This window comes from Aedes albopictus, chromosome 2, assembly GCF_035046485.1.
Source record: "Aedes albopictus strain Foshan chromosome 2, AalbF5, whole genome shotgun sequence".
NCBI lineage: Eukaryota > Metazoa > Arthropoda > Insecta > Diptera > Culicidae > Aedes > Aedes albopictus.
In genome coordinates this window covers 251,858,473-251,886,340 of record NC_085137.1, presented here as the reverse complement: position 1 = coordinate 251,886,340, position 27,868 = coordinate 251,858,473, and the positions used below count along the sequence as shown (strand labels likewise).

General features: G+C 42.0%; 1 protein-coding gene across 6 annotated transcripts in view; it reads left to right on the top strand.

The window, feature by feature from the left end:
• The window catches only part of LOC115258949 (semaphorin-1A), a 629,606-nt gene that overhangs the window by 537,681 nt on the left and 64,057 nt on the right, over positions 1-27,868 (top strand). For all 6 annotated transcript variants that reach the window (XM_062851525.1, XM_062851522.1, XM_062851523.1 and 3 more), the window contains exons 8-12: positions 6,008-6,129; positions 18,794-18,874; positions 26,800-26,945; positions 27,253-27,335; positions 27,420-27,563. In XM_062851525.1, the coding sequence (XP_062707509.1) occupies positions 6,008-6,129; positions 18,794-18,874; positions 26,800-26,945; positions 27,253-27,335; positions 27,420-27,563 (576 nt within the window). The remainder of the gene's footprint in view (positions 1-6,007; positions 6,130-18,793; positions 18,875-26,799; positions 26,946-27,252; positions 27,336-27,419; positions 27,564-27,868) is intronic.

The window sequence follows — 27,868 nt, the reverse complement described above, 5'->3', positions numbered from 1 at the left end:
AACTCAAATATCTCAAAACCCTATCTTTTTACCAACGTAATTTTTTAGAGAAAACGGTCCATTGTATTAGCAATCTACCATGAAAATAAACAAAAAAGTTATGACAATTCAAACATTTCACAATTTTCACATTTAGTAATAATTTTTTTTAGTGTAAATTATTTCGGCCGGAAATTGAAGTTTGATGCTGATTTTATTGTTAATGGCCTTGCGTGAGTAAAACAAGTTGTTTTTATTATATATTATAGGTATATACATATAATATAATATACTATGTACCGTAATGTTCCGATTTTATCACGCCCTCCGCGCATTAGTCGTTTATTCATTAATTTGCTGTTACATTTGAGGACAAGTGTTTTCCCTCTGCTTCAAGATGAATGTTGAAAGCGTGTTTTGCAACGTTAAAAATATTGAAATGGGTATAGATGTTGAAGAATATTACAGGGCATTTTTGAAAAGGGGCGTAATTAAATTGTTTAAACAGATGTCGCTGATGGCAATTTCTCAGTTGTTGTCGTTTTCGAACTTCCTGCGCCCTGCTTTACCGATGATATACAGATGGCTCGTTTGTCAAATTCTAGACGGCAGGACGTGCAAATGCGTAAATTTGTATACAGTGTGGACATTTGGGCATAACCAGTCTCTTTCAGTTTATCTATGGTGCTTTCGGTGAGATTTCGTAACTCTTTTGAACATTTTTTTTCATCAAACGGTCTACAAGAGAGCGTTGAGTTGAAGACCTTTGAGAAAGCGACTGTTCATCTTGTTCGTTAGATTATAATAAACAAAATCACTTATTAATTTTAACTTACTTGTTTGGTGTTGGTGGCTGAAGAAAAAAAATACTATACAATTTTTAATATTCATAGCGGTAGTATTTTTTTGTTTTTTTCGTGAGCATTGTCAGGTATGTATACAGACAAACAAACGTAACACTGGCGAAATTTTCATTGACCACGCCTTCAACGATCATTTTGAGTCTTGGTTGTGGCTTTCATAACAAGAAGAGCGCCCATCGTTTTTCTTTGCGTTTGACGTTTCACACTAGCGCCTTCTGATGACGATATTGCACAACGCAGTGTTTCGTGAAACATTTCCACCAGGTGGTGATAGTGTGAACTGGGCGATGAATTTTCACTAAAATTGTTCTAGGCGTTTCGTCTGTTTGTCTGTGATATGTACCTCTTATGCATTTGTTGTTGTTGAAGTTACTCGCATTCTTCCGATCATAAAGTCTGTTCTCTAAGAGGGATTTTTTTGCGGATAAACTAGACGTATACGCGTATAAAAAAACTTTTATTATACAGCTTTTGTCTTAAAAATAAATTCAATTCCATTTTTCTTATAATCAACAGCTTTTCAACACTATCAAGGGATTTTTTCACCAGTCACGTACAATAAAAAGTATGACAATCTCAATATTTTTGATCACAACACTGGATCGCGTCTAAGTTTCAAATAGATACTATAGAAATTACGAATAATCAAACTAAAGTATCATGAAAACAACTTGTTTAATTCAGGCGGTAGCCTTTACAATAAAATCAGCATCAAAATATAATTCTCGAAATAATTTACACAGAAAAAAATTTTTTTTTGTTACTAAATGTAAAAATTGTGAAATGTTTGAAATGTCATAACTTTTTTGTTTATCAGTTTACCATCACCAAAATTTTATGGTAGATAGCTGATATAATGGGCCATTTCCCCTAAAAAATTGAAGTTGGTAAAAAGATAGGGTTTTGAGATATTTGAGTTTTTGTGACAAATATCATATTTTTTCAAAGTAGAAAAAGAAATTTTTTACAGTGTATATTTTCTAAGGAATCATCATTTAGTTATCTAACTTTGCTGAAAAATTTATAACAATCGAACAATCCGTTTTTGCTGTACAGCTTTTAGAATATTTTAGAACTATTTTCGCATACACCCTTTTGAAAAGTTAGTCGTGAGTGAATATGAAGGTTTAATATCAAAAAATGGCGATTTATATGAAATTGAAAAACTGTGCAAAGTTTCAGATATTTTTGAAATGGTCGCTCAGGATCGACTGACATGACTCCGTGGAATTCCTCGATAGTGACCCCAAACTTTTGGCCGATGACATCAAGGATTAATTTACTTAATAACTTTTTTTCTAGATTTTTTTGCTAAGTTCTGTAAAAAGCAGTTGAAAGCTAATAGAAAATGGGTCATATTACTGCTCTCATCTTAAAATTTGGTCGACCCAACTTCCAGCGACACTGTTGTAAGTTTATATTCCTTTTTTGGAAAATTTGGCAACTTTGGGTTAAGTTTACATACAAAATTTTTCGAAAAAGTTTCTTTTAAATCATGTTCAAAGTTTCTTTGACTTAATATCTTTTGAATGAAACCTAGGGTTTTGAAATCGGACGCAAATTGGCGGAGATATGGGCCTAAAAAATGACATGTTTTTGAGGGGGTGACCCCAAACTTTTGAACGCGAGTGTATACTTCATATTTGGTGGATAATTCACTCATCAGGTGGCACAAATGTAGCTGCAAAGGTTGCACCTGAATAAGTCTTTGTCACGTTGATATCTCGATCTACAGTTGATGTCTATGGCATTTAAATGTTTTTTTTTAAATTTTAATAATCTCTGTTTTGAAATTATCTCACTAGATAGCGCTTGTGTACAATAAGTTGTAGGTTTTTCTGCAAAGATGTTCATCTGGCAAAGCGTTTTCCGTTGATGTAGTTATGAGTGAGAAATTCTCCTACCAGATGGCGATATGGTAAAAATAGTGGTTTTACTGATAATCTTGGCCCAATGATTAGATACAAAATCGGCTTCTTTGACAAAATTGCACAAATTTTTGAGAACAGCTTACCTAAAAAAATAGCTAGTTTGAAATCACCGCAATTAACCACTTCCGGATTTTTTTTTCATGTCCTCCAGGATGCCTTCAAGGGTGTTCCAGTAATTGATTTCTACTGAAAAGCCACCAATATATTCATCGATAATAGCTCCAGGGATTCTTGTACGGATACAGGAATATCTTCCGAAGTTTCTGAAGGAGTTAATCCTGGGATTTTTTTTATGAAATTATTACAGCGATTATTTCAGTCGTTCACCCCAAAGTTCCTCCAGGTTCTTATCTAGGAAACCCACCTGTGATTGACGGATCTGCCATTGAAAGAGTAGAAGTATTTAAATATTTGGGAGTCCTAATTGACCACAGATTAACGTTCAGTGAACACATAGATTTAGTAAAGAAAATGGCTAAGAAATACGGTATGTTAGTATGTCTGAAAAGTCAGTTAACATTTTGGAGTAAACTGTTTTTAATAAATCATTAGTTGCGCCACACATTGATTACTGTTCCTCAGTTTTGTTTCTGGCAAGTGACACACACCTAAGTAGACTTCAAAAATTGCTGAATAAGTTTATGAGGTTCATTTTAAACTATCGTAAAACATGGAAAAGTGATTTGTTGATATCTTTGTCATCTTTCATTCAATTTTAATTCTTCTTGGCTTATTTGAAACAAAATGAATGATACTTACTGCATACACATTGAACCACACGTATTTGTTGAAATTTACATACTAAAACTTAACGTAAAGTTGTCTCATTTTGTGAAGCGTGGTAAAATGTGCTAACTTTACATAACATTTTTGTATACAAAAACCGTTAAATACGTTAAGTTGAAGACATCAAACGTAAATTTAGTTAATTATCTTTGAAATGAGCCAAAAATAATTAAAATTGAAATATAGATGACGAAGATATCACCAAATCACTTTTCCATGTTTTACGAAAGTGACCCCAAACTTTTGGCCGATACATCATATTGAGGGGTGACCCCAAACTTTTGGTCGATGACATCAAGGATTAATTTACTTAAGAACTTTTTTTTCTAGATTTTTTAGCAAAGTTCTGTAAAAAACAGTTGAAAAATAATAGAAAATGGGTCATATTACCGCTCTCATCTTAAAATTTGGTCGACCCAACTTCCAGCGACACTGCCGTAAGTTTATATTCATTTTTTAGAAAATTTGGCAACTTTGGGTTAAGTTTACATACAAAATTTTTTGAAAAAGTTTTTTTTTAAATCATGTTCAAAGTTTCTTTGACTTATTATATTTTGAATGAAACCTAAGGTTTTGAAATCGGACGCAAACTGGCGGAGATATGGGCCTAAAAAAATGACATGTTTTTGAGGGGGTGACCCCAAACTTTTGAACGGGAGTGTATATTAGTATTGTCAACCATATACAGACATATTATGTTAAGGCATATTGTATTAAGACATTCACCTGAAATGAGTTTATTTTTTTGAGGATGTTTGTCGCTCATGGTATCTAAGATGCTGGGAGGATATGTATGTATTTATTAGCACAAGCTAATAAACAAGAAAACACAAGAAAAAAAAACATTAAAACAATTTTCATTACCAAATAGATCTTGATGTATTAATCACTTTTACCGAAGACTCAAACATTCTATACATTCAGAATATCAAGATATTCAAGCTAAGTATAACTATATAATTTGAATACACGCTGGCGCCATCTACTGGGCGATATCCTGCTGAACCTCCTCTAAAATCACCTAAATCTAACAACGCCCCCGCTCCTTCTGAAAACGTATCCCTCCATATCTGCCAATACCCTCTGAAATCCTTCTAAAAAAACAAACCCTACTCTAACCACCTGAAACGCCTCTGAAACTCCCCTGGAATCTCCCTGGGCTCATCTACAACCTCCCTGATCCCTTTCCTTGAAACTCTGTAAAGATACCTGCAAGAAACCCTCCAGAAACTCCCAGACTTTCCCCCTTAAACTAACTCTAAATCCGTTGAGGATAAAACTCCAGAAATCATCCTGAACCCTCTTTTGAAAATTCCTCTGACGACCAATTCTGGCATTAGTAAATTTGTGAGTGAGCCCTTTGCCAGTCTGGACACACTACACTCATCAATGCGTCAATCGTAGCATACAACATTTTTAAGTTCACGGTTTGAGCACTGCTGCCCCACTCTGAGCCTCATGGGACTCATCCTGTTGGCTCCTTTTTGAGTTGAGGGAAATGTGCAGCCTTCATTCTTGGAACAAAATTCAATAAAAGCAGCATGACTGCAACACAGTCATCGTTGTCGTCGGTGCAGCTGTTGATGAGCTATTATAATCTAATGGCCAATTTGACCAGAAAGAGCCAGAGCGGTCTGGGTTGGAGGGAACTTGTTGCTGACCAGACTCCGCCAGATCACGTCTTATCTCATGACCTCTGAGTGCAGTTTCGGTTCACATGTTTCGACCCCTCCGAAACCATTACTGGCACATCACAGCAGCAGGCACCGACGAGGCCCAGAATGAGCGACAGAGACACATACAATCGAGTGACAACGAGATTATGAATTCATGTACGTGCCATGAAGTGCATCTTTTGGCCATATCGTACGGTCCAAACTAATGCTGTTCCGAGCAATTTCCTGTCAAGTCAACACCTTTAGCTCTGGCTCTCGCTTTCCCACCGGGTCCTGGCTTGCGTTTCCATTGGGAGCAGATAAAGGGCCCATCGTCATCCCGTTTGGCTAAGTAGGACATACTCGTTCGACCGGATGTCCTTTATCTTTGGCTGAAAATGCCATGCAGTTGCAACAGCAATTTGACACAGCTGGCAGTGACGTCGTCGGGATGAGGCCACAACTAGCCGGTAGCAACCTGGGTAAATTTTATATCTAATCATGCTAATAAAATAAAATATTTAGTTATGCAAATGGACTCCAACCAGAGTCTCGGGTGCACTATAGCCACTAAACTGTTGTTTTAATACGCCTCAAATGTATCAAGGGGGTTGTTCACGGTGCTGCACAGGATCGTACTATGGCACGAAGCTTATGGTTTTTGGGAATTATATATTTGAATGATAATGGAACAAGGTGAAGAAAATAAAAATTTAAAGTATGAGAAAGAATGAGCAATTATTAAGTTTTCTAATCGTATAATATTGTTTCTTGCTTTTTCTTCTATTTGCAGAGTCAACTAGCAGCTTGGTGGAAGGACGCTACGGCAACGGAAACTCCAAACTAATCTACTCTGTATTTTCAACATCAACCAATGCGATAGCGGGTTCGGCCATATGCGCATTCTCATTACAGGTAGGTAACAAAAACCGATCTCATAGAGAACAACCAACCGTTGCTAAACTATATTCAATTACGCATGATAATGCGCCAAACCGTTCGCCAATGTAGCACACTTGAAAGCAGGTATCGACAGTAACCATTCATTGTGAAATTTCCTGAACAAAGCGCCGCCATCGGCGACTGGTACTGCTTTTTACCGGTGCTCTTCAGAAGCCGCGGTACCTACAAAATATATCCTAATTAATACGCCGCCAGTTCCATACAATGTTACAATTTTGCAGTTCGTGCTGGAATTTGGCTACGATATTCTACATTATAGCTGATGATTGTTGCGGAGAATGCTTACTCGACAATGCAACGGTATTTTGAAAGTACGCAAAATTCAGCGCCCACATGGACGAACACCCACAGAGCAGAGAAAAAGCGCTTCCAAATTAAGGTCAAATCGTTTAGAACTGGAATAATGATTTGCAATGGTTTACTCATATCTCTTGCGGTAATGATATTGCATTAAATAAATATATTTAGAGTTCTATCAACTATCATTTCATGAATTTTCGATCTCCGCATTCGTTCGGCTTAGTCCACCTTCCGAAAATACTTCATAGACGAATTCTGTTGTGATCGGTTCCGCCTACCAGCATGTATTTTGGTTTTGACGCATTCATCATTCATGAAAGTCGTACTTCTTCGGCTGTTGAGGCTGGCTTCGAATGTAGTTCGGCTGGATGCCATTAATCTGAATTCCATCTGGCCAATGGGTCGTTTGGCCGAATGATGTTTAGTCGACTTTTGTACAACAGAGCTTAGAGAAACTTTTTGACATTTTACAGGTGTATCTCGATTTAGTGGACATTTCAAATTCGAAATTCTTCTGGACATTTGTTTAAATAATCTTTTGGAAAAAATCTACAAATAATTTCTTTAAAAATCAGAATAATCCACCTAGTGGTAATAGTGCCTTTCTCGTCGAATATGTAGTCATGATCTTTCAGTCGACGCAATCAATCTTGCCTTAGAGTCAGTAATCAGCCCCAAATCTCTGTGCTTTGGTAACGGACGAGAAGGAGGAAATTCTCATAACAGCGATCTGGGACTTTATTACTTTATATACTTTATTTAGAAAATAAAGAATTTTATCAAGGTCATCATCGAATTGGGCACTTATTCCGACGTTATGTTCAACGCATAGGCTGAGCTGAAAGTATCAGTCGTTTCAGTTGACTGCTTGACAACCTTCACTGGAGGCTGAACCATACCAATAATACAATTACAAGCCAGGATTAAACTTTTTCACAGATCACTTTGACAAAGTTTTTTCTGCACATTTTGGCTATATTTTATTATCTATCATTGGTTACAAGATTCATGTAAAATTTGTAATGTGGTAATTTGAATTGTCAATGCTATATCCCATTCAAATATGACCCACATTACAGAGCTCACCCTTCAGTAGCATCTAATTGTTGCGCAGTAATCAGACGCAAATAGTGATTTTAAAAAAATGTTCGGGGCTGATGCGCTTAAGTTATAATTTTTCCATACAACGTTGATCCATCCTACTGTATATTTACATCTCAGGAATCTAAAATGGTGTGATTTGATGAAATCGCTTTAGTTTTTTAGGTGTTTGGATCTCTTACACATATCTATCGCTTGCATTGATTTAGTTCACTTTCGTAATTCCACTGAAGCTTCTGCAACACCACCGGTAGCCTCTTATGTAGTCTGAGCCTATTTTCTTGCGATTTGATGTGTTCCATGAATGAGTTTGGTATACTCTATATTTGGCCACTCTTGACGAGACCCCCGGAAATGATTCCGGAACACTACCGGCATATTTGGATGTGGTCTGAGCTTATGTGAATGCTAACTGTTAATCAGGTTACTCGGAACTAAAAACACTACCGGTAGTAATTTCCCATAATACACGGTTCGTGGCCGTCGCTCTCCATCCTCGGTCGCGCCCGATGCTCGCCAAGTCACGCTCCACCTGGTCCGCCCATCGTGCTCTCTGCGCTCCACGCATTCTTGTGCCAACCGGATCAGTTGCAAACACCAGCTTTGCAGGGTTGTTGTCCGGCATTCTTGCAACATGCCCTGCCCACCGTATCCTTCCGGCTTTGGCCACCTTCTGGATGCTGGGTTCGCCGTAAAGTGCAGCGAGCTCGTGGTTCATTTTTCTCCGCCACACACCGTTCTCCTGCACACCGCCGAAGATCGTCCTTAGCACGCGTCTCTCGAAAACTCCGAGTGCTTGCAAGTCCTTCTCGAGCATGGTCCATGTCTCAAGCCCGTAGAGGATTACCGGTCTTATTAGCGTTTTGTACATGGTGCATTTGGTGCGTGGGTGAATCTTTTTCGACCGCAGTTTCTTCTGGAGCCCGTAGTAGGCCCGACTTCCGCTGATGATGCGCCTCCGAATTTCACGGCTCACGTTGTTGTCAACCGTCAGTAAGGATCCGAGGTAGACGAATTCCTCCACCACCTCGAAAGTATCCCCGTCTATCGTAACATTACTACCCAGACGGATCCGGTCGTTTTCGAATTCGCCTACCAGCATGTACTTTGTTTTTGAGGCATTCACCACCAGTCCGACCTTTGCTGCTTCGCGTTTCAGGCGGGTGTACAGCTCTGCCACCGTTCCAAATGTTCTGGCAATAATGTCCATGTCGTCCGCAAAGCACACAAATTGTCCGGATTTTGTGAAAATCGTTCCCCGGCTGTTGAGCCCGGCTCGTCGCATCACACCTTCCAGAGCGATGTTGAAGAGTAGGCATGAGAGTCCATCACCTTGTCGCAGTCCCCGGCGAGATTCGAATGAACTAGATAGTTCACCCGAAACCCTTACGCAGTTTTGCACACTGTCCATCGTTGCTTTAATCAGTCTAGTCAGCTTCCCAGGAAAGCCGTTTTCGTCCATGATTCTCCATAGCTCTGCGCGGTCGATACTGTCGTATGCCGCTTTGAAGTCAATGAACAGGTGATGCGTTGGGACCAAGTATTCACGGCATTTCTGGAGGATTTTCCGTACGGTAAAGATCTGGTCCGTTGTCGACCGGCCGTCGATGAAGCCGGCTTGATAACTTCCCACGAAATCATTTGTTTTACGTGACAGACGACGGAAGATGATTTGGGATACTTTGTAGGCAGCATTCAAAATAGTAATCGCCCTGAAGTTCTCACATTCCAAATGGTCGCCTTTCTTGTGAATGGCTCCTCTGGTAGCTGTTCGGTTTCCCAGATCCTGACTATCAGCCGATGCAGTAGACAGGTGGCCAACTTTTCTGAGGCCAACATCTGAGGTATCAAGATACCTTTAAAACCGTTCTTCAGGTTATCGAAAAAAACATATGGGGTTCGGTTTCCTTCAACATTTGATCACATTCGGAGGGACACTCGGAACCGATTCCGGAACACTACTAGTTTTCCCAAATATGATCTGAGATTTTTTTCTTGAACGGTTAATCAGGATGCCTAAAAAACCATTTGGTGTGTCGCCAAAATTAGTTTAATTCTAGCGTAACATGCGATAAGGGCCTAAGTCGAAAATGTAAGCAAACTAGATTTTCTGTTATTCCTATCAAGTGTCACGTAATCTATCGATACACTTCCTCACCCACGCCAAAACTCATTTTAACATGACTTTTTAGATGATTTTTAAAGGGCCTAAGTAAATTCATAGTTCCGTTTGGGCTTAAGTCGACGTAAAAGGGCCCAAGTTGGACTAGATCTCAAATTTACTTAGGCCCTTTGACATGTGACATGGATTTTCTATTGTTTTGATTTGAATCTGATTCTTTTTCGTATAATCACGTAAAATATAAGAAAACTTATGCAATCGAACTTCTTTTTGCTCAAAATTAGCTCAATTCAAAAAAGCCTAGGTCGATTCGTAGTTGGTCAAAGGGTCAATGTACTAACGCCTAAGAGATTTGTTTATTGTCAAAGGGCCAAAGTACTGGGGCCCAAGTCGATGAAAATTTTCAAAACGGCCAATGTCCATTGCTGTTCGAAAACTCATTTTGTACTAATTTCAAAGTAGTATACTATTTTTTACGCTAGGCAGCATGTATGGAGCGGTCATGCGCGTTGCATAAGTGATACTAATAGAGTGTTTGATTTCTAAATAGGGTTTATGAATATACATGGAAACCTTCTCAAACAGATTTCTTAAAGTTTACATTTTGGACTTAGGCCCTTATCACATGTTACGCTAGAGTTCTCTTTTACATCCGGTCACTTTCGGCGAGACAACTGAAACCGATTCCGGAACACTACCAGTAGTTTCTAATGTGGGCTTAGCTTACTTTCTTGCTAACCGTACAATAAGGTTATCGAAAAGGCCACGATTTGATGTGTCGCATGTGTTTGGTTCACTTTTATTTATGGCCACTTCCGGCGGGACACCAGGAATCGGTTCCGGTATACTACCGGTTCAGATATGATCTGAGACTATTTTCATGTTAACCGTTCATCATTTATAGAAAAAGCTGCGATTTGATGTGATGCATGCGTGGGTTTGGTTCACTTTTATATTTGGTCACTTCCGGCTAGATACCTGGAACCGGTTCCGGAATACTAACAAATCAGATATGGTCTGAGACTATTTTCCTATTTACCGTTCATCAGGTTATAGAAAAATCTGCGATTTGATGTGTCGCATGCATGGGTTTAGTTCACTTTTATATTTGGCCTCTTCCGGCGGGACACCCAGAACCGGTTCCGGAACACTACCGGTTCAAATATGATCTGCGAATGTTTTCCTCCTTACCGTTCATCAAATAATCGAAAATGCCGTGGTTTGATGGGTCGCATGCATGGGTTTGTTGCATTTTCATGTCTGGCCCCTTCCAGGGGTACCGGTCCGAAACACCTAAATGGCCATAACTCCGGAACGGCTGGTCCGATCCGAACCATTTTCAATAGGAAACAATGGGACCAGATTCTGCGTCGAATGAACCGTCGGCCATTTAAATCGGTTGAGGTTTACTGTCAAAAAGTGATGTGAGTTTATTTATACACACACTGCTGAGCAAGGTTGCAACCATTCATTTGCAAAGATTTATATTCATTTGCTATTATCTCAGTTCAGAAGCATGCTATCGAAAAACAGTGTATGGATGAATTTAACCTTGTAGTTTTATCTGAAAGTTTGTCGAATAACATTGGAGTTGCAAAAGTATACCAAAGTCGTGAGCGAGCTGTGAAGGCAACTTTCCACAGCGTGAATGAAATTTATATTCACCGCGTGGAGAGTTGCCTTCACAGCTGCGGCTATCTGCGGTTACACCAAATATGTTCCAAGGTTTCTTGTACCAACCAGATCTGTATCGAACACCAACTTTGCAGGGTTGCCATCCAGCACTCATGCCCCATCTTCCCCGTATTCTTCCGGCTTTATCCACCTTCCGACAATACTTCCTAGACGAATCATGTTGTGATCGGTTCCGCCTACCAACATGTACTTTGGTTTTGACGCATTCTTCACCAACCTTGGTTTTGACGCATTCTTCACCAACCTTAGAGGAGACTGAGGAGACTTGATCCCTGGGGAGACTTGTTCCCCCCATATTTTCTCGGAATCAAAAACAGTTTTCTTCTAGCATATTTTTTCCGAAACAACATCTGGACAGGCGACAATGTTTTGGCTACAATTGATTTTAATTGTATATTGCATTATTTTTTAATGGCTGATGGTTTGTTTTCAGTCCTTCAGAAATCTTTTAGGCGATTCCGAAAAATCTCAATAACTTTGTGAAAATTGAACCAAATCGTGTCAAAATTTCACAACACATAGGTAGTATAAATAAAATACTTACAAACGTATTTATCCAAATAAGGTTGTTTTAAAAATATTTCAATTGATGTAGCTTAGTGTATACAACAGTGACAATGGAACACTTGATCCCTCGGGGACTACACACACATTATACATGTGAAAAATAAAATTATATTTGGAAGCCTCTATTTACTCGGAATTCTAGTATATTCAATGATAAAACGTGTCAGATAATTATTATTTTATTACACACCATTAAAAGGGGGGTCAAGTCTCCCCATTTTCAAAATGCGGCATATCCTTAACAATTTAAGGAAATCTTATAATTTCAAATACACCATATTCATCAAAAATGTAAGAAAACTTGAAAAGAAAATGAACAGGAAGCTTCTGGAGTTATTTTCCCTTTAACCCTTTGGAGCCGGAGGGGTCATATATGACCCCGGTGATGAAACCGACCCTAACAAACGTGTTCGAGGCCAGCGAGGTTGCGGCAGCAGTGGCGAAACAGTCCGGCCTCAAAGGGTTTGTAGGGTCCGTGGTACCTACAAGATCGGAACGGATAGAAGACGTTCTTTCGGACGATAGCTAGACTATCGGGTTTGGTGGTCTATATGAAACTAAAACTATATTTACATTATTGTGAATTCATAGTGTATACATGTGTGAATGTTACGTAACAGTATTCAATAGTATTGTGTGATATGAATATAATTCAATTCGATTTGTGTTAATAAGGTGCAATATGCTTATGTGTCGCATACGCCACACTACTCCCCCCATAGTTTTACCAATATCGACGAGGGATCTTCACGCGGCGTCCTGAGCGTGTTTGGTAGGTAGTCTGTTCAGGTGCTGTTGCTGCAGCATCGGGGCATCGATCGTCTACCTGCATGAACGCTGCCTTCAAACGATCGATAGAAACTGCAATGTGTTTGCCGTTCACATCCACGATGAAAAGCTTTTTCTTCCGACGAAACACACGATATGGCCCATCGTACGGCTGAGTGAGCGGAGGCTTGATTGCTCCTACCTTCACGAAAACGTGGCTGCAGGTAGATAGCTGCTTTTGAACGAAGGCAGACTCTCTTGAGTGGTTGCTTGTAGGTGCGGGTCTCAGCTTCGACATCGTGGTCTTCAGGTCGGCGACGAATTCTGGTGTCGGCTTGTTGCTCTCACCAGAGATGAAAAACTCACCAGGCAGTCGAAGTGAAGTGCCGTAGGTAAGCTCGGCAGCCGTTGCTTGCAGGTCTTCCTTCAGCGATGATCGGATTCCGAGGAGCACGATGGGTAGAACTTCGGTCCAACGAGAGTTCTGATGGCACATTATAGCTGCTTTGAGTTGACGATGTGTGCGCTCGATCTGCCCATTAGCCTGCGGGTGATATGGAGTGGTGCGCAGGTGTGTAATTCCGAGCATCCGCGTCAGTGTGCGGAACAACTCGGATTCAAATTGCCTCCCACAGTCCGTAGTTACGTTTATTGGAACACCGAATCGGGAGATCCAGCCGCTGACGAAGGCACGTGCGACGGTGAGCGCCGTCATGTTAGGTAGTGGAAAAATCTCAGGCCATCGGGTGAATTTGTCGATGATGGTGAGACAGTACATATTACCTTCGGACGGTGGAAGCGGGCCGATGAGATCCATGTGGATGTGCGCAAATCAGTCGTTCGGGGTTGAGATCCTGGCTATCGGAGTCTTGTTGTGTCGCTGTACTTTGGATTTCTGGCAAGGGATACAGTGGGTAACGAACTGTTTGCAGTCGCGACGAAGAGAAGGCCAGATGAATCTCTCAGAGACGAGTCGAGTAGTGGCACGAACTCCGGGATGGGATATACTATGCAGCTTCTCCATGATTCTCCGCCGAAATTCGTGTGGGACGAATGGACGGATGGCTTCTGTAGAGATGTCGCAGTATATCGGTGTGGAGGCTAGAGGTGATTTCAGTCGTTTCAGCTTGACGGTTGTGTTGGTTGGTGGGTTCTCCAAAAATTTCTGCAGCTCGAGATCGGTCTTCTGCAACTCAGCCATTCGGTCGTAGTCGATTGCCTCGGTGGTGGTAATGGTGTTGATACGACTCAGCATGTCGGCGACTTTATTCGCTTCGCCCGATACATGCCGAATGTCGGTGCAGTACTCACTGATGTAGCTGAGTCTGCGCTGTTGTGTTGGAGTTGCTTTGTCGGGTCGTTGCTGGAAAGCGGTGGTGAGGGGCTTGTGATCTGTATAGATACAGAAATCTCGAGCCTGCAGAATATCACGAAAGTGCTTGACTGCTTCGTACATAGCGATTAGCTCCCTATCGTACGTGCTAGCCTTTTGTTGGCTCTCGCTCAATTTTCTAGAAAAGAAAGCAAGTGGTTGAGGGCCATTGTTCGTGATCTGGTGTAGGACGGCTCCGATGCAAGTGTTAGAAGCGTCAACGTCTAGGGCGAGCTTCGCTTCGGGGGACGGATGAGCAAGCAGAGTAGCGTTCGCCAAATCCTGCTTGCATCGTTCGAATGCTTCATTCGTGGCTTCGCTCCATTCGAGTGCTGTGGTGTCGTTGCGGACATTTCCACCGATCATCGCCTGCAGAATCTGTTGGTTTGCTGCTGCTCGTGGGATGAAGCGTCGGTAGAAATTTATCGTGCCGAGGAACCTCTTCAGCTGCTTGGCGTTTGTTGGCCTCGGGACATCCAGAATTGCTTGCACCTTGCTGCGCTTGGGCTTGATTCCGTCAGGAGTGACTTCGTGGCCCAGGAAATCGACTGATTCCTGACCAATCTGGCATTTTGCGGCGTTGATGACGAGGCCGTTTTGCCTCAACCGTTCGAAAACGATGCGGAGGTGCTCTTTGTGCTGCTCTACGTTGTCCGATGCAATGCAGAGATCGTCGATGTAGGGATAGACGAAATCGAGGTCGCCCAGTATGGCGTGCAGGTGCCTTTGCAGTGTTTGACCTGCATTCCGCAGCCCAAAGGTCATATATTTGAACTCGAAGAGTCCGAAAGGGGTTGTAATGGCCGTCTTGGGGACATCTTCGGGGGCCACTGGGATTTGGTGGTACGCACGCTGCAAATCGATACAGGTGAAAATTTTCTTACCGTGCATGATGCTGGAGAAATCCTGTATGTGAGGCACGGGGTACCGGTCGGGAACGGTTATGGCATTCAGGTTCCGGTAGTCGCCACAGGGTCGCCACTTGCCGTTCGACTTCTTGACGAGGTGCAGCGGGCTGGCCCAGCTGCTTTTCGACGGCTGACAAATTCCTTGCTCCATTAGGAACTGAAACTCAGCTTTCGCTTCTTTCAGCTTGTCCACAGGTAACCGGCGGGGACGGCAGAACACGGGCGGGCCGGTGGTGATGATCTGGTGGACGGTGTTAGCTTTGGTAGGTTTGTGTTTCATATCGAGGACGGTGATGTCTCGATACTCGGCAAGGATTTCGGCGAACGGGGAATTCGCATCGTATGTGGTGATGGCTGGCTCGGTCGCTGTTCGGATATTTTCGATCTCCAACCGGGTGGTGTTATCGATCAACTTGTTTCTCCGCAGATCCACGAGAAGATCGAAATGTTTGAGGAAGTCAGCACCGATGATTGGGGATTTCACATCGGCGATGACAAATACCCACAGGAATGTTCTTCGCAAACCCAGATCGACGGTGATGCGTTTGGTACCGTAGGTCTGAATTGGGGTACCGTTTGCGGCGAAAAGTTGTTCGGAGGTTGTTGGCTTGAAGCGTTCCTTTGGTGTGGGTGGTACGACAGAGATGTCAGCGCCGGTGTCGATGAGGTACCGGTTCGAAGTTTTGAGATCGTGGATGTGGATTCGCTGGACGTCCGCGGTTTGGTTCAGGCTGCTGGTGTTCTGGGTCGGGATAGGTTCGCTAGGTGTTGCGGGGTCGACGACGGTAGTACTTGGAGCTAATTCTCTCTCGGGCGAGAGTAGACCTCGATATTCCCGTCGAAAAAAATGCACTTGACGTTGGGGTTATCGCTTCTGTTCTTCTCGCACTTCCGAGCTTGGGCACCGTGTCGGTAGTGAAACCAACAGATCCAACGACGGCTTGATTTGCTTCTCGCTGGGGTCTCTTCTCGCCGACCGGACGAACGATGGCGCGGACGGCTACGTTGTCGGTCGCGTCCACGGAAGTTACCTGACAAGGCTTCATCCAGGCGTCTCGATAGTGCTTCGATGCGTTGTTCGAGGGACGATGTCGATGAGGTTTCGGGCTTCTGAACGGCTGCGATCTGCTCACGGGGTGCTTCCAAAATTTTATCCGCCACCTTCGCTTGCTCGTTAAGCGTCGCAGTTGGCATGGCGGCGATAATAGAACGAGTGGTGTTGGGAAGGGCTCGCAACCAGAGGTTAGACAATACGCTGTCGGTGCAACCAACTCCGCCCAAGCGGCGCATCTCGGACAGGAGAACACTTGGTTTTTGGTCCCCTAAGGACATACCGGAGAGCAGGCTGGTCAATCGCTGCGTTTCTGACGGCTGGAAATGCGCCATCACAGCTGCTTTGAGACGGTCGTACTTGTCGTTAGTGTTCGACGCGTTGCAGCTAGTGATCATTGTATGCACAAATTTCGCGCGCGAACCGAGGGCAACGATTACGGCATTAAACTTGAACTTATCGTTCCGTATGGAATTTACACTGAATGCCGCCTCGAGACACATGAACCAGGTCTCAATGTCGTCCGGGTCGAAGTCCGGGAAACTGATTTTGGCAATGACCGGCTGTTCTTTGGAGTCGACGTCATCTTCTTTCTTGGTTTTGTTCGCGACTCCAGAAAGTTCTTCGGTCGCCATTGCGATTTCCACACGCGGGTGATATCGGCACTGTGATTTCGCGGTATCGAAGAGTTTTTTACGATCGCTGTTCGATCACTTTTAGACAAATCGCGGTTCTAATGATTTCGCGACGTCGGGGTCACCAGTTGTAGGGTCCGTGGTACCTACAAGATCGGAACGGATAGAAGACGTTCTTTCGGACGATAGCTAGACTATCGGGTTTGGTGGTCTATATGAAACTAAAACTATATTTACATTATTGTGAATTCATAGTGTATACATGTGTGAATGTTACGTAACAGTATTCAATAGTATTGTGTGATATGAATATAATTCAATTCGATTTGTGTTAATAAGGTGCAATATGCTTATGTGTCGCATACGCCACAGGTTAAATTAAACATGTGCTCAAAAGGGGTTCAATTGTGACCCATTTTTGAAAAATGCATCATAAGACATGCCTCCATAAAAACACAGTTTTGAAAACTTTAACAATAATTTAAAGTCCTTCTGTTGTGTATAAACTTGCAATAGATGTTTACCTGCCATTCTGTACGAAAAATGGATCTAGTTTTGTGTTTTTTTCTTAATGTTACAGGCAAATTAAGAAAAAGGGATCAAGTCTCCCCAGTCTCCCCTACCGGTAAATGTGCAGGTCGACCGCATTGCAAATAGTTTTAACAGGATCTCGTGAAAGTCGTACTTCTTCGGCTGTTGAGCCTGACTTCGAATGTCGTTCGGCCGATTGTCATTTATCTGAATTCCATCTGGCCGAATGGGTCGTTTGGCCGAATGCTGTTTAGTCGACTTTTGTACAAAAGAGTTTAGAGAAACTTTTTGACATTTAATAAGTGTATCTCGATTTAGTGGACATTTCAAATTTCGAAATTCTTCTAGATATTTATTCAGATATTTCCCTAGACATTTGTTTGGAGAATCTTTTGGAAATTCCTTTAGAAAATCTTCCAAAATTCATTCGAAAATTTTCCTCAGGAATTCGTTAAGAAAGACCTCCTATTCTACAAATTCCACTAAAAAGTCTTTCGAAGCATCTTACGTGATTTACTTCTGAAATTATATCTTTATTTCTAAAACATATTCATGAATTTGAGTAGAAATTCCTACAGGGATTCTTTCAAAAAATCGTTCAGAGATTCCTTAAGAAATTTCTTTAGACATTTATTCAATTTTTTCCAAAGATTCGTTTATTAAAACTTTCAGCGGTGACTTCTGAAACTATTCCAGAGTTTTTCAGAAACTGTTTCAAAAGCTTCTTCAAAAAATGCACTGGGGTTACTTTGGAAATTCTTCCAAGGATTTCACCAGAAATTCCCACATCAACTTCTTGTAATGTATTTGAAAAGAAAATGTTTGGCTTTTTTAATTTGTTTCAGCGAAAAAATGCCAAATTCGCGCCTGTTTTCAAAAAACGATTCACGACAACCTTTAAAAACAAACTCAAATCCAGGAATTTCTCAAAGCATACCTGCTGGGATACCTCCAGAATGTTTGATGTTGCTTGGGATTTCCCCAAGAATTCCGTCTGGAATTCCTTCAGTCCTTCTGGGATTTCTTCAGGAATTTCGTCTGCTGAATCTTCCCGAGGATTTTTTACAGAAATGAAAAGGATTCCATCAGAAATTTCTACTGGAATTCTATCACTGATCTTCCTCCAAGAAATGTCCACGTATTTTCCTCAATATTTTGCCAACGACTTTCAGAAAATTGCCAACTAAAACATTTTCAGAGACAAGGTGTAAAAAGTGGGCCGTTATATCAGCGAGATTTACTCATATCAATAGCCTACCAACTTCGCTTTGCTTTCAGATCAGCTGTTCGGTTTCGGTTTGAAATCGATTTTTGAAAATTTCGAAAAAAATCCTGTTTGGATATCAATCTAATAGCGTTTTTGGAAGTTCAACTAAACTGAAAGCGAGCCATTTTATAATTTTACTAATACCCAGGAAACTATGTAAGCATTGCTCATCATCAGTGTGAGGCATTAAAGTGGCCAAATTTTCAGTTAGGTTTAATTCTTAACAACTTTTAACTTCGTCATCCATCCAGCACTTTTCATAACCGATATGTTTCCCTTCTCTCTTTCTGCAAACACAGGATATCGCCGACACGTTCGAAGGCAACTTCAAGGAGCAGAGTGGATTAAACTCTAATTGGCTACCTGTTAACCCATCGAAGGTAAGTGTTTTGCCCTGGCGATCCACCCAACACCAGCCATTTATTTGTACATTTTATGTTGCTCATTTTTCGTCCTGCCTTACGTCTCCGGCCGATCTTACCCATCAATTTTTCCTAGCCAGTTTTTCTTCCACTTTTCCGTCCAACCGAACTGAACACTCTCGGTCGGTACCTTTCTATGTAACTAACTACACTCAAACACCTCGTCGGCTGAGCTGCCTCCGGGCGGTGTAAGGCATCATAGACGAAGGAGACTCGCTTTCCAAAGCTCTCCTCTCACAAATGGGTGCTTTTGATGTAAATGATCAAAGGCATCAAATCTGAAGCCCGTGTTGGATTCTCTGCTGTCAGTATCAACCTCTCGGGCACTTGGGAGGAAGATTTCTCGTGTCATGAATCCTCCATCCATCCGCCTGGTCCAAACCGCTGGCTGGCGCCGGTGGAGTGTAATTTCTTTGATACTTTTTAGATGTAAGGCGGGTCTGTACGTACGTATCTACCTACAGTTTGAATGTGTAAAACGTACCCACTTCACCTCTCGCCCCGACGTTTCCTTGTGGCACATTTCCAACGATAAAGAAATTGTGTGGCCACCAAGTTAGCTCTCGAGAGATGGTTTAATAAAAAGTGAATCCAAGTGATAATATTTAATGGCATGTCTTGGCAGGGATTAATAATTTGGTAAATGTGTTGGTTTCTACTGAAAATATTTAAGCATTTTTTTTTCAATTCAGAAGAATGAATGGAACAGTGAATACCTTCACTGCCGTTCTACGCCCAATTGTCCCATGTTATATAGGAATCCCCTATTATATATGGGACAATTATGCGTAGAACGGCAGTTCATGAATTGGAACATACACTCCACATCAAAAGTTTGGGTTTACACCATAAAATTTGCAGCCAATTAAGGTTTCTTACTGGATCACTAAGTTTTCAAACGAATCATTTTTGCTTTTCAATGATTGTTTGCCTCGCATTTTTGAAGTGATAAAAAACTGTCAATTCTGCAGCAACGCAGCAGAAAAAGTATCATCGCAATCACTGCGAGTGAGCATATAGGACGATACTTTTTCAAACGAATATTCGCTTTTGTGACAGAGAAATATCACTTTGAAATTTTGAGGCTCATATCCAACATAGCTGGCGATGCTGATGATGCCGTAAAAAGCCTTAAACGCCCCATAATAAATTTTAAAAAAATATCCATAAATAATTCGAAAATTGCCAATAAATAAAAAAGGGTGGAAGCAATAATATACTATAAAAGTTCCATAAATAAATCAAAATTGTCCATAAATAAAAGATTTTGAAGCAATAAAAATTGTCAGAATTTTCACAAATAAGTCATCAATTGCAACAAAAAAACTTTATTTTTTTTCTAAAAAAAAAATCGAACATATTACATCATAGAACTATTATAGAAAGATTGAAACAATGTAAGGTACACCGGGGCAAGTTGAAACAGGTGGGGCAACATGAAACGCGCAGTTTTGAATAACATTTTAATACAATTTGGAAATTTATCCATTATTAAAAGATAGTTTGATTCAAAAACTATCTGTTGTGACGTTCAAACCGATCGGTGTGAAATTTTGTAAGTGGGTATTTTTGGGGCCGGGGAAGGTTTTTAGCTTGGTGTGAGACCGGAGAGTTGTCTTTGGAACGGGGGATCCCATACAGAAGACTTTATGGGGGACGTCCCTATATAGCTGCACACGGCATTATTATCACAAGGCAGGCTAGTAATCTATGTAAACATCATTTTTGGATGTAAACATGTGACGTCGTTCTTATCGTTTTACGTTGATCAAATTGGTGAGGAGTACTAGATCATTGTGGAAACGCCTATGAACGGTTGGAATTACGTCATCAAAAAACTGTCAGATTTCCGGAAGGTATCACCGTATCACCTTCTAAATATTGTACACCGTGAGAGCTGCATATCAAAAACCACAGTAGGCAGGCAGTACGACGTTTGCCGGGACAGCTAGTTTTCAAATAAAAAATGAACTTAGGGTAGTTTTGCTGGAAGTGGGGTCGACCAATTTTTAAGATGAGAGCGCTGATATAACCTAATGTATATTAGCTTTCGACTGCTTTTTGTCAAACTTGGCTAGGAAAAAAGTTATTAGGTAAATGTACTATCGATGTCATCGACCAAAATTTTGAGGCTACCCCTCAATATATGTGTCAGCCAAAAGTTTGGGGTCACTTTTGTAAATCATCGAAAAGTTATTTGTTGATAATCTTTGTCATCTTTTTTATCAATTTGAATTCGTTTTGGCTTATTCATCTATTATCTTTTGAATAAAACCTAGGTTTCTAAAATCGGACGTAAATTGGCGGGTATAAGGGCTAAAAAATACATATTTGAACCCCAAGCGTTTGATCGGGAGTCCGAAATAGCACTTGTAACTTAGGAAATATTTTAGAAAAATATTAAAGATTGCATAGCCGTTTCACTTCACACTAATGGTAACAATTCTATTTTTGCAGTACACATTCTGGTTGCTCAGACATCGCAATGCAACCTTAATCTTGCAGAAGCTACATTAATGTCACACAGTGGCTTTAGTGAAACCTGCTCTTGAACTGTCAAATTCAAAATGTTGCATTTTTGACATCATCCTGTTACATTGAAACCAAAAACCAAAAAAACAAATAACCAGACCAGTTGCTGCGAAGTCAATGTTTGGTTACCATGTATCATGTTACCGAAAGTCGTTTCCAAATGACGACAGTGTAACTTTTTGTTGTTACATTGTAAACACATATGAGACGCGCAAAAACGTTCGATTACTTGGTCACAAATGTGCAACTTACCAGTTACTAACAGGTTGAGTTCAACACTGCATGTCGAAAGTATTGAGTAATTAGATATTTTTGTATGCTAAAACTTAACAAATACGATGTTTAGAACTTATTATTTTAAAGAAGCTCGCGGAAAATCCGAACTACCTACATATATTTTTGGGTGAATTTTACTAAAAAATTGAGTATATCGAATAAACTAATTTCCCAAAAAAAAAACAAATAGAGATGCATCGACCCAAGGGGGGGATCATGAGGAGAACTCAAGTATGACGATTCCGTGAATTAAAAAAAATGCTTTCAAGCTTTTAGTTTGGAATTCTGAAGTAATGTTTGATGTGAATATTGATATCTTCAGACATCCAACCGGCAATGTAGGCTCTACCCAATAATCAAAATGGCCATTAATTGTACCAGTTACAAAAAACTGACATTTCAATTATGACTATGGAGTTCTAAGCGAACAGAATAGAAAAGAATTCTTATCAGAAGTGATAAATAAATTGGCCTAACAAGCCTAATACCCTTTTTCCCGTTCAAAAATCGTACAACGAATCAGTGCGATGTGCAAATGTTTATGCTAAAATTGTCGAATTTTGCAAGTGCACGTGTTTTTCGCTAGTAAAATTGACAATTTCACCAGAAAAATACAATTGCCAGTCAATTTTATGAAGATGTCCCAACGAAACACATTTCCATTTTACTACAAAGATACTTATTTCCAATCGCCATTGCCATGTTTATCATTTTCCATAATTGTTATGACGAAACAAGCAATGTAACTTTGAGTTTATTTTTCTATGGCAGTGTAAACAAACTATATTACAAATTGGTTACCATCTAAGCTCTTGTGCGACGAACGATATATGTTGCACAGGCTCCGCCTCCTGCGCTTTTTCGGTGACATAGCTGTAGAAATCGACGTTGCAGTCTTTTAAAAGCGATTTTTGAATTTGTCGCGTAGAAATTATCGTGATTTAGTTGTAACAAAGTGTGCTGCTTGGGGTGGAAGTAAATATTCTGTGGTATAAGCCATCTGAGACCTATGGCCTGGTCAACATTCTGTCGACTTCTTTATTTCTTTGTTGAGGCTGCGTCGCCATGAGTCTCTGGACCTGCCTCTGCTGCGATGTCTTGCCAGGTTCCTGTCCAACGCTTGCTTGTAGTTTCTGCGTTCTCCTCCGATTTATGGGCACGACCATTACACTGGTCAGCACCCATTCCTTGATAGGGATCATCTTGGCATTGCGGAGTCACACGCACGGCTTAGGGTTCCGAACGATCGTAAGGCTGGTCGTCGGTGTTTCCCTCCATGAGCGATCGCTTCACAAATGCCAGCTTGTCAAAGCTTGAGGTTAACCAACCACTCTCAGTGGCCATCGAAGATCCTCGGTGACCGTTCGTATTCAACTATATAGCGAATCGCTAGATGATCAATATGTGTGTACCCAGCGTTGACTCTCCAGTCTGTGTTAGGTTTTAGACCCAGACTCCAAAAGGTAACATCGATAATGGACTTTCATTCCATTCCTACTGTAGGTGTTGCCTACTTTCACGACATCTACGTTCAACCTGGCCATAGATTCAAGCAGGACGCAACGGGACTCAAACTAACTAGGGCGTTGAAGTGAATCAGGCATGAACGATAAAAGGTCTATTGATCACCTTAGCGGGCATAGCATATGCAATAGTACATCCCGTTTATCTTCGCTATTTCAAAGCACTCGTTCGACGTGGAAACTAATTCTTGAACTGGAACCGACCAGTTGTACAAACTGCCATTAGCTGAGCCTTATCCGACACTAAGTTACCGATGTCCAGTGGGTTGTGGAGTGAGTCCGCTAGTAGGGCAATATCTGTAAGTACTTGACTCCGAGACTAACTGCCACAGCAATTGCTGGGCTGCGTCAGAGTAGTTCAGATTTAGCTGCGTTGCCTTTGCTCTCACTTGCCATCTGTGCGGCTGGACTTCAACGGTCACCTTGGGCCTGCATTCGGGTGCCTGCTGTTCGTGGATATCCTGCTACAAATCAAGCACTTGAGAGAGTTTGTGCAGCCTTGCGCCTTACGGCCTTCCCCTCCACGTTGCCTACTTGTTAGTTTCCACCACAGGTAGCTGAACCAAGGCATTCCCTGCCAGATCTTTCCGTAGCCTAACGATAAATGCAAGCGGTCACCTGCTTTTCGCACTGTTGCCGCAGTGTCGTGACGAGCTCTTCCGCGTCCGTAATTTCGTCCAGGTTTTTGACCTTCAGAGTCGCTTTCGCGGTAAGATTCCTCACCCTCCGGCAAACACTTGTAGGCGGTGCCCTTGCGCGTTTTGTCGTGCTTGAGGTCTATGATCATTTCGCTGATACGAGTACGTCGAATACTGTGTACATCGGTTCCAAGATATGTGGGTTGGCATCGCCTCTCATCGCCTTCAACGCCTCTGACTACTTAGATTCATCCGTCTTAATGACAAAGCCGCAGCCCTTTTCTTGTTTGGCACCTTCTCTTCCACCTCTCTTTGGCACCCCCTCTTAGCACAACTAAGCTCATGTTTCTCTTTCTTCTTCTATCTGTTGACTAGAGTCCAAGGGGCGTCCTCCCCCTGATCTGCCTTAATCTATGATGGCTAAGAGCTCGTGCTGGTGGTCACAGTTTCATGGTCTCTTCAATCCGGAACGGGCAGACCTTTTCAGGCACACTCTCCCAACCTTCACCTTCAGTATTAACAACCTCTTGGTCCTGGTCCTGGTCCCTTCCGCGATTGCTTGTTGTAGGCGATCGCGTCTGGCGTACTCTTCAGCTTCACGTTTTCTTCTGCTGCTGCAGTTGCCATAAATATATCATAGTCTTACTTGGCCACCATCATCGACATACGAAGCCTCAGATAGCAATGCATGAGTCCTTGCAGATGTTTGACTTCGAGGACACAAAGTCAATAATGAAGTCAAGATGCTGCAGCTCCTCCTCCCCCCGATACTCCTCTGACACCCGCCTCATCCTACGTGGGCTACTTGCTTTCAGTCCTGAGCACCCACGGTTGTGCAGAGGGCCAAGTTTAAAAAACCTCCGTTCTGAGCGATTGCCAGCCATCACCTTGACCTGTGGCCAGGTCAAATTTCTGTCGTCTTGCTTGATTTCGTTATTAAGGCTGCGCCGCCATGAACCTCTGGATATGCCTCTGCTGTGATTTCCTGCTGGGTTCCAATCTAACGCTTGTTTGCGGATTTCGTTCCTGCCCCGACGTAGAGTGCGGCCGACCCAGCTCCACTTTCGCTCCAGAATTTCTTTTGCTATCGGCTTTTGATGACATCGGCGATGGAGATCCACGTTGGAAATCCAATTGTGAGGCCATCATGCATGAATTACATATATACCGCAGGCATCTATTGATGAAGGCCTGCAGCCGTTGAGTATTGTCCACTGATACACACCAAGTTTCACGCTTACAACAGCACAAATTTCACGTTCGAGATGAAAATTCGAATTTTGGTGCGTCGACTAATCTGATTGTTTTCCATACATTTCTCAAACTCGCAAAAAGCAGCTCTCGCCTTTTTGATCCGTGTACCAATGTCGATCTTGATGCCGCCATCGAGCGCCATTTGGCTTTCAAGATATTGGAAGCTTTCAACATTCACCACTGATTGCCCAGCTACCGTAAAGCTGGAAGGGTTGACCGTGTTTACATCTAACGATTTGGTCTTGTGGACGTAAATGGTAAGACCTGCTGCTGATGAGTGATTGGCAAGATCATCGAGTTTGCTTAACATATCAGAATGCAAGTGAGCTAGGAGTACAACGTCATCAGCCAATTCGAAGTCATTTAGGTGCTCCATGGTATTGGGATGCCACCACATCCCACGATTTGGTTCATGATCAATCGCACCTACCAGGACCTCGTCGATTACGATGAGGAACAACCCGGATGGGATCAGACAACACGCCGTTGTGCAGTACTCTGTTCGGAAATGCCCTGTATTGATGATGATTAACCTGGGCTTGTTAGGGGAATATCTGTAAGTAAAAAGAAAATCGCGTTTAGTTGAATTCCACTAAGAATTTGCATCGACTAGTCGAGTCAAGTACAAGACACTGAAGACGACCTTACAGTTGAGGTCGAAATACGTATCTGTCAAAGGATGCAAATTCTTAGTGGAATTCAAAGGAACAGTACTTAACGCGATTTTCTTTTTACTTGCCCTGTATTGTATTTCAACGAAGCTGATAATTTTCTCAGGGATACCCTTGCGCCTGAGGGCTTTTCACATGTTTTCGTGGTTGAGACGGTTTTTTCGTTAACCCTAAAAGGGATACCTTCATGGCCTCAGTTTCGTCACCTCGCTGAGTGTGCTCCATCAAAGACGAGCTCTGAAAGGCGCCTGGGGTCCAATGGACCTTTTAGGGTTAATCAATGAATACCAGGTAGAGAGACTCTTGGAATTAATTGATTTGCTCCAGGATGATATGGAGCGTGACAATATGGTCCACACAGGATCGTCTGGCATGGAATCCTGCTAGCTGGCATCGGAAAGTTGCATCAATCTTCTACTTTATCCGGTTAAGGATCACTTTCTAGAGGACTTTGAGAACGATGCAAAGTAACATGATGCCCCACCGCGCCAATTATTGCATACAGTCAGGTTCTTTTTGTGTACCTTTACTAAGACGCCTTGCATCTAGTCGGTCGGAAATGTCGCCGTTTCCCATATGTTGCAGAATAATTGATGCAGCAGTTGTGCGGATACTACGGGGTCAGCTTTGAACATCGCTATGTTTCTATCTTCTTCACTGATGGACAGGTAATGCGTCGAAACCTTGGTGGATCATGCTGAGGTGGAAACGAAATCTGCTACTTGTTAACTTATTATTAAAAGCATTAAAATGGACGATCGTCGGACCACTACGAACATATCCAAGTGTGTCCAAGATGATGATCTTTCACGTTGGTCGGCTCGTTGCATCACCATGGGTATGCAGGATTGAAAGTAAAGTAATATGCTGAAAGTTATAACTGCTTCAGACGTAATTGGCATAAACATCTTATGATTTCATTTCACACATAAATCTCCAACCTACATGCAATTCTCAGCCGCGTTTTTTTCCTTTTTCACACCCAACAGGTACCAGATCCACGTCCCGGTTCGTGCCATAACGACTCGCGAACCCTACCGGACCTAACACTCAACTTCAAAAAGACCCACTCGCTGATGGATGAAAATGTGCCAACGTTTTTCGGTTCGCCGATTTTGACCCGAGTCAGCACGGTGTAAGTATAAATGCTTTTTCTGCCACCTTCCCGCCTCGTCGTCGTCGTCGTCGTCGTGGTCGCCACAGCACACTGACTGTTAGTTAATTTGGCGTATTCGCGCGCACGACGACGATGACGACGGTGGTGTATGCTAATTTGACGAGATTAATTAAATCTTGCGGTCGGCTATGAAATGCGCATAATTTATGCGATTTGCACCTTGTCAAGCGTGAACGTGTTTCGCCATACTAATTCTCGCCCCGTATTTCGCTTGCCTTTCCGGTTCCTGCTGCTGCTGCTGCCGCTGCATACTACCTACATACAGCTATCGATTCACCGCCATCGCCGTTGATCCGCAAATTAAAACTCCCGGCGGAAAAACCTACGACGTGATATTCGTCGGAACGGGTAAGCTCTTTGTGGAGGGGATTTTTTCGTGACCAAGACTATACTTCTAATTTGATTCCTCTTCCTCGCACACATCACCTACAGATCACGGAAAAATCATCAAAACGGTTAACGCCGAATCGGCCGACTCGAACAAGAAGGTCACCTCGGTTGTCATCGAGGAGATCGATGCTCTTCCAACGAGCGAACCGGTGCGGAGCTTGGAAATCGTTAGAACCATGCAATACGGTAAGTCTGCGGTTTTTTACTTTTCCTCCAATCAATGGGTGAAACGAGAAATCTGATATGTTAAAGAAATTATCCTGGAAGGCATCGGATGTGTTACACCCCCCCTGAAGCACACTTTTCACTTCAACACTCGAGAAGTTCATTATATTTTATTTTCTGTGCTTGATGGCATGATGCAACCCGACGCTACATATACACTTCATGCAAACAAAGGTTAGAACTCGATGATTTATCACAAAACAATCGCACAATGGAATGGAAAGTACGATAAGACAAAACTCCTATGATGAGCACCCATTGCATTG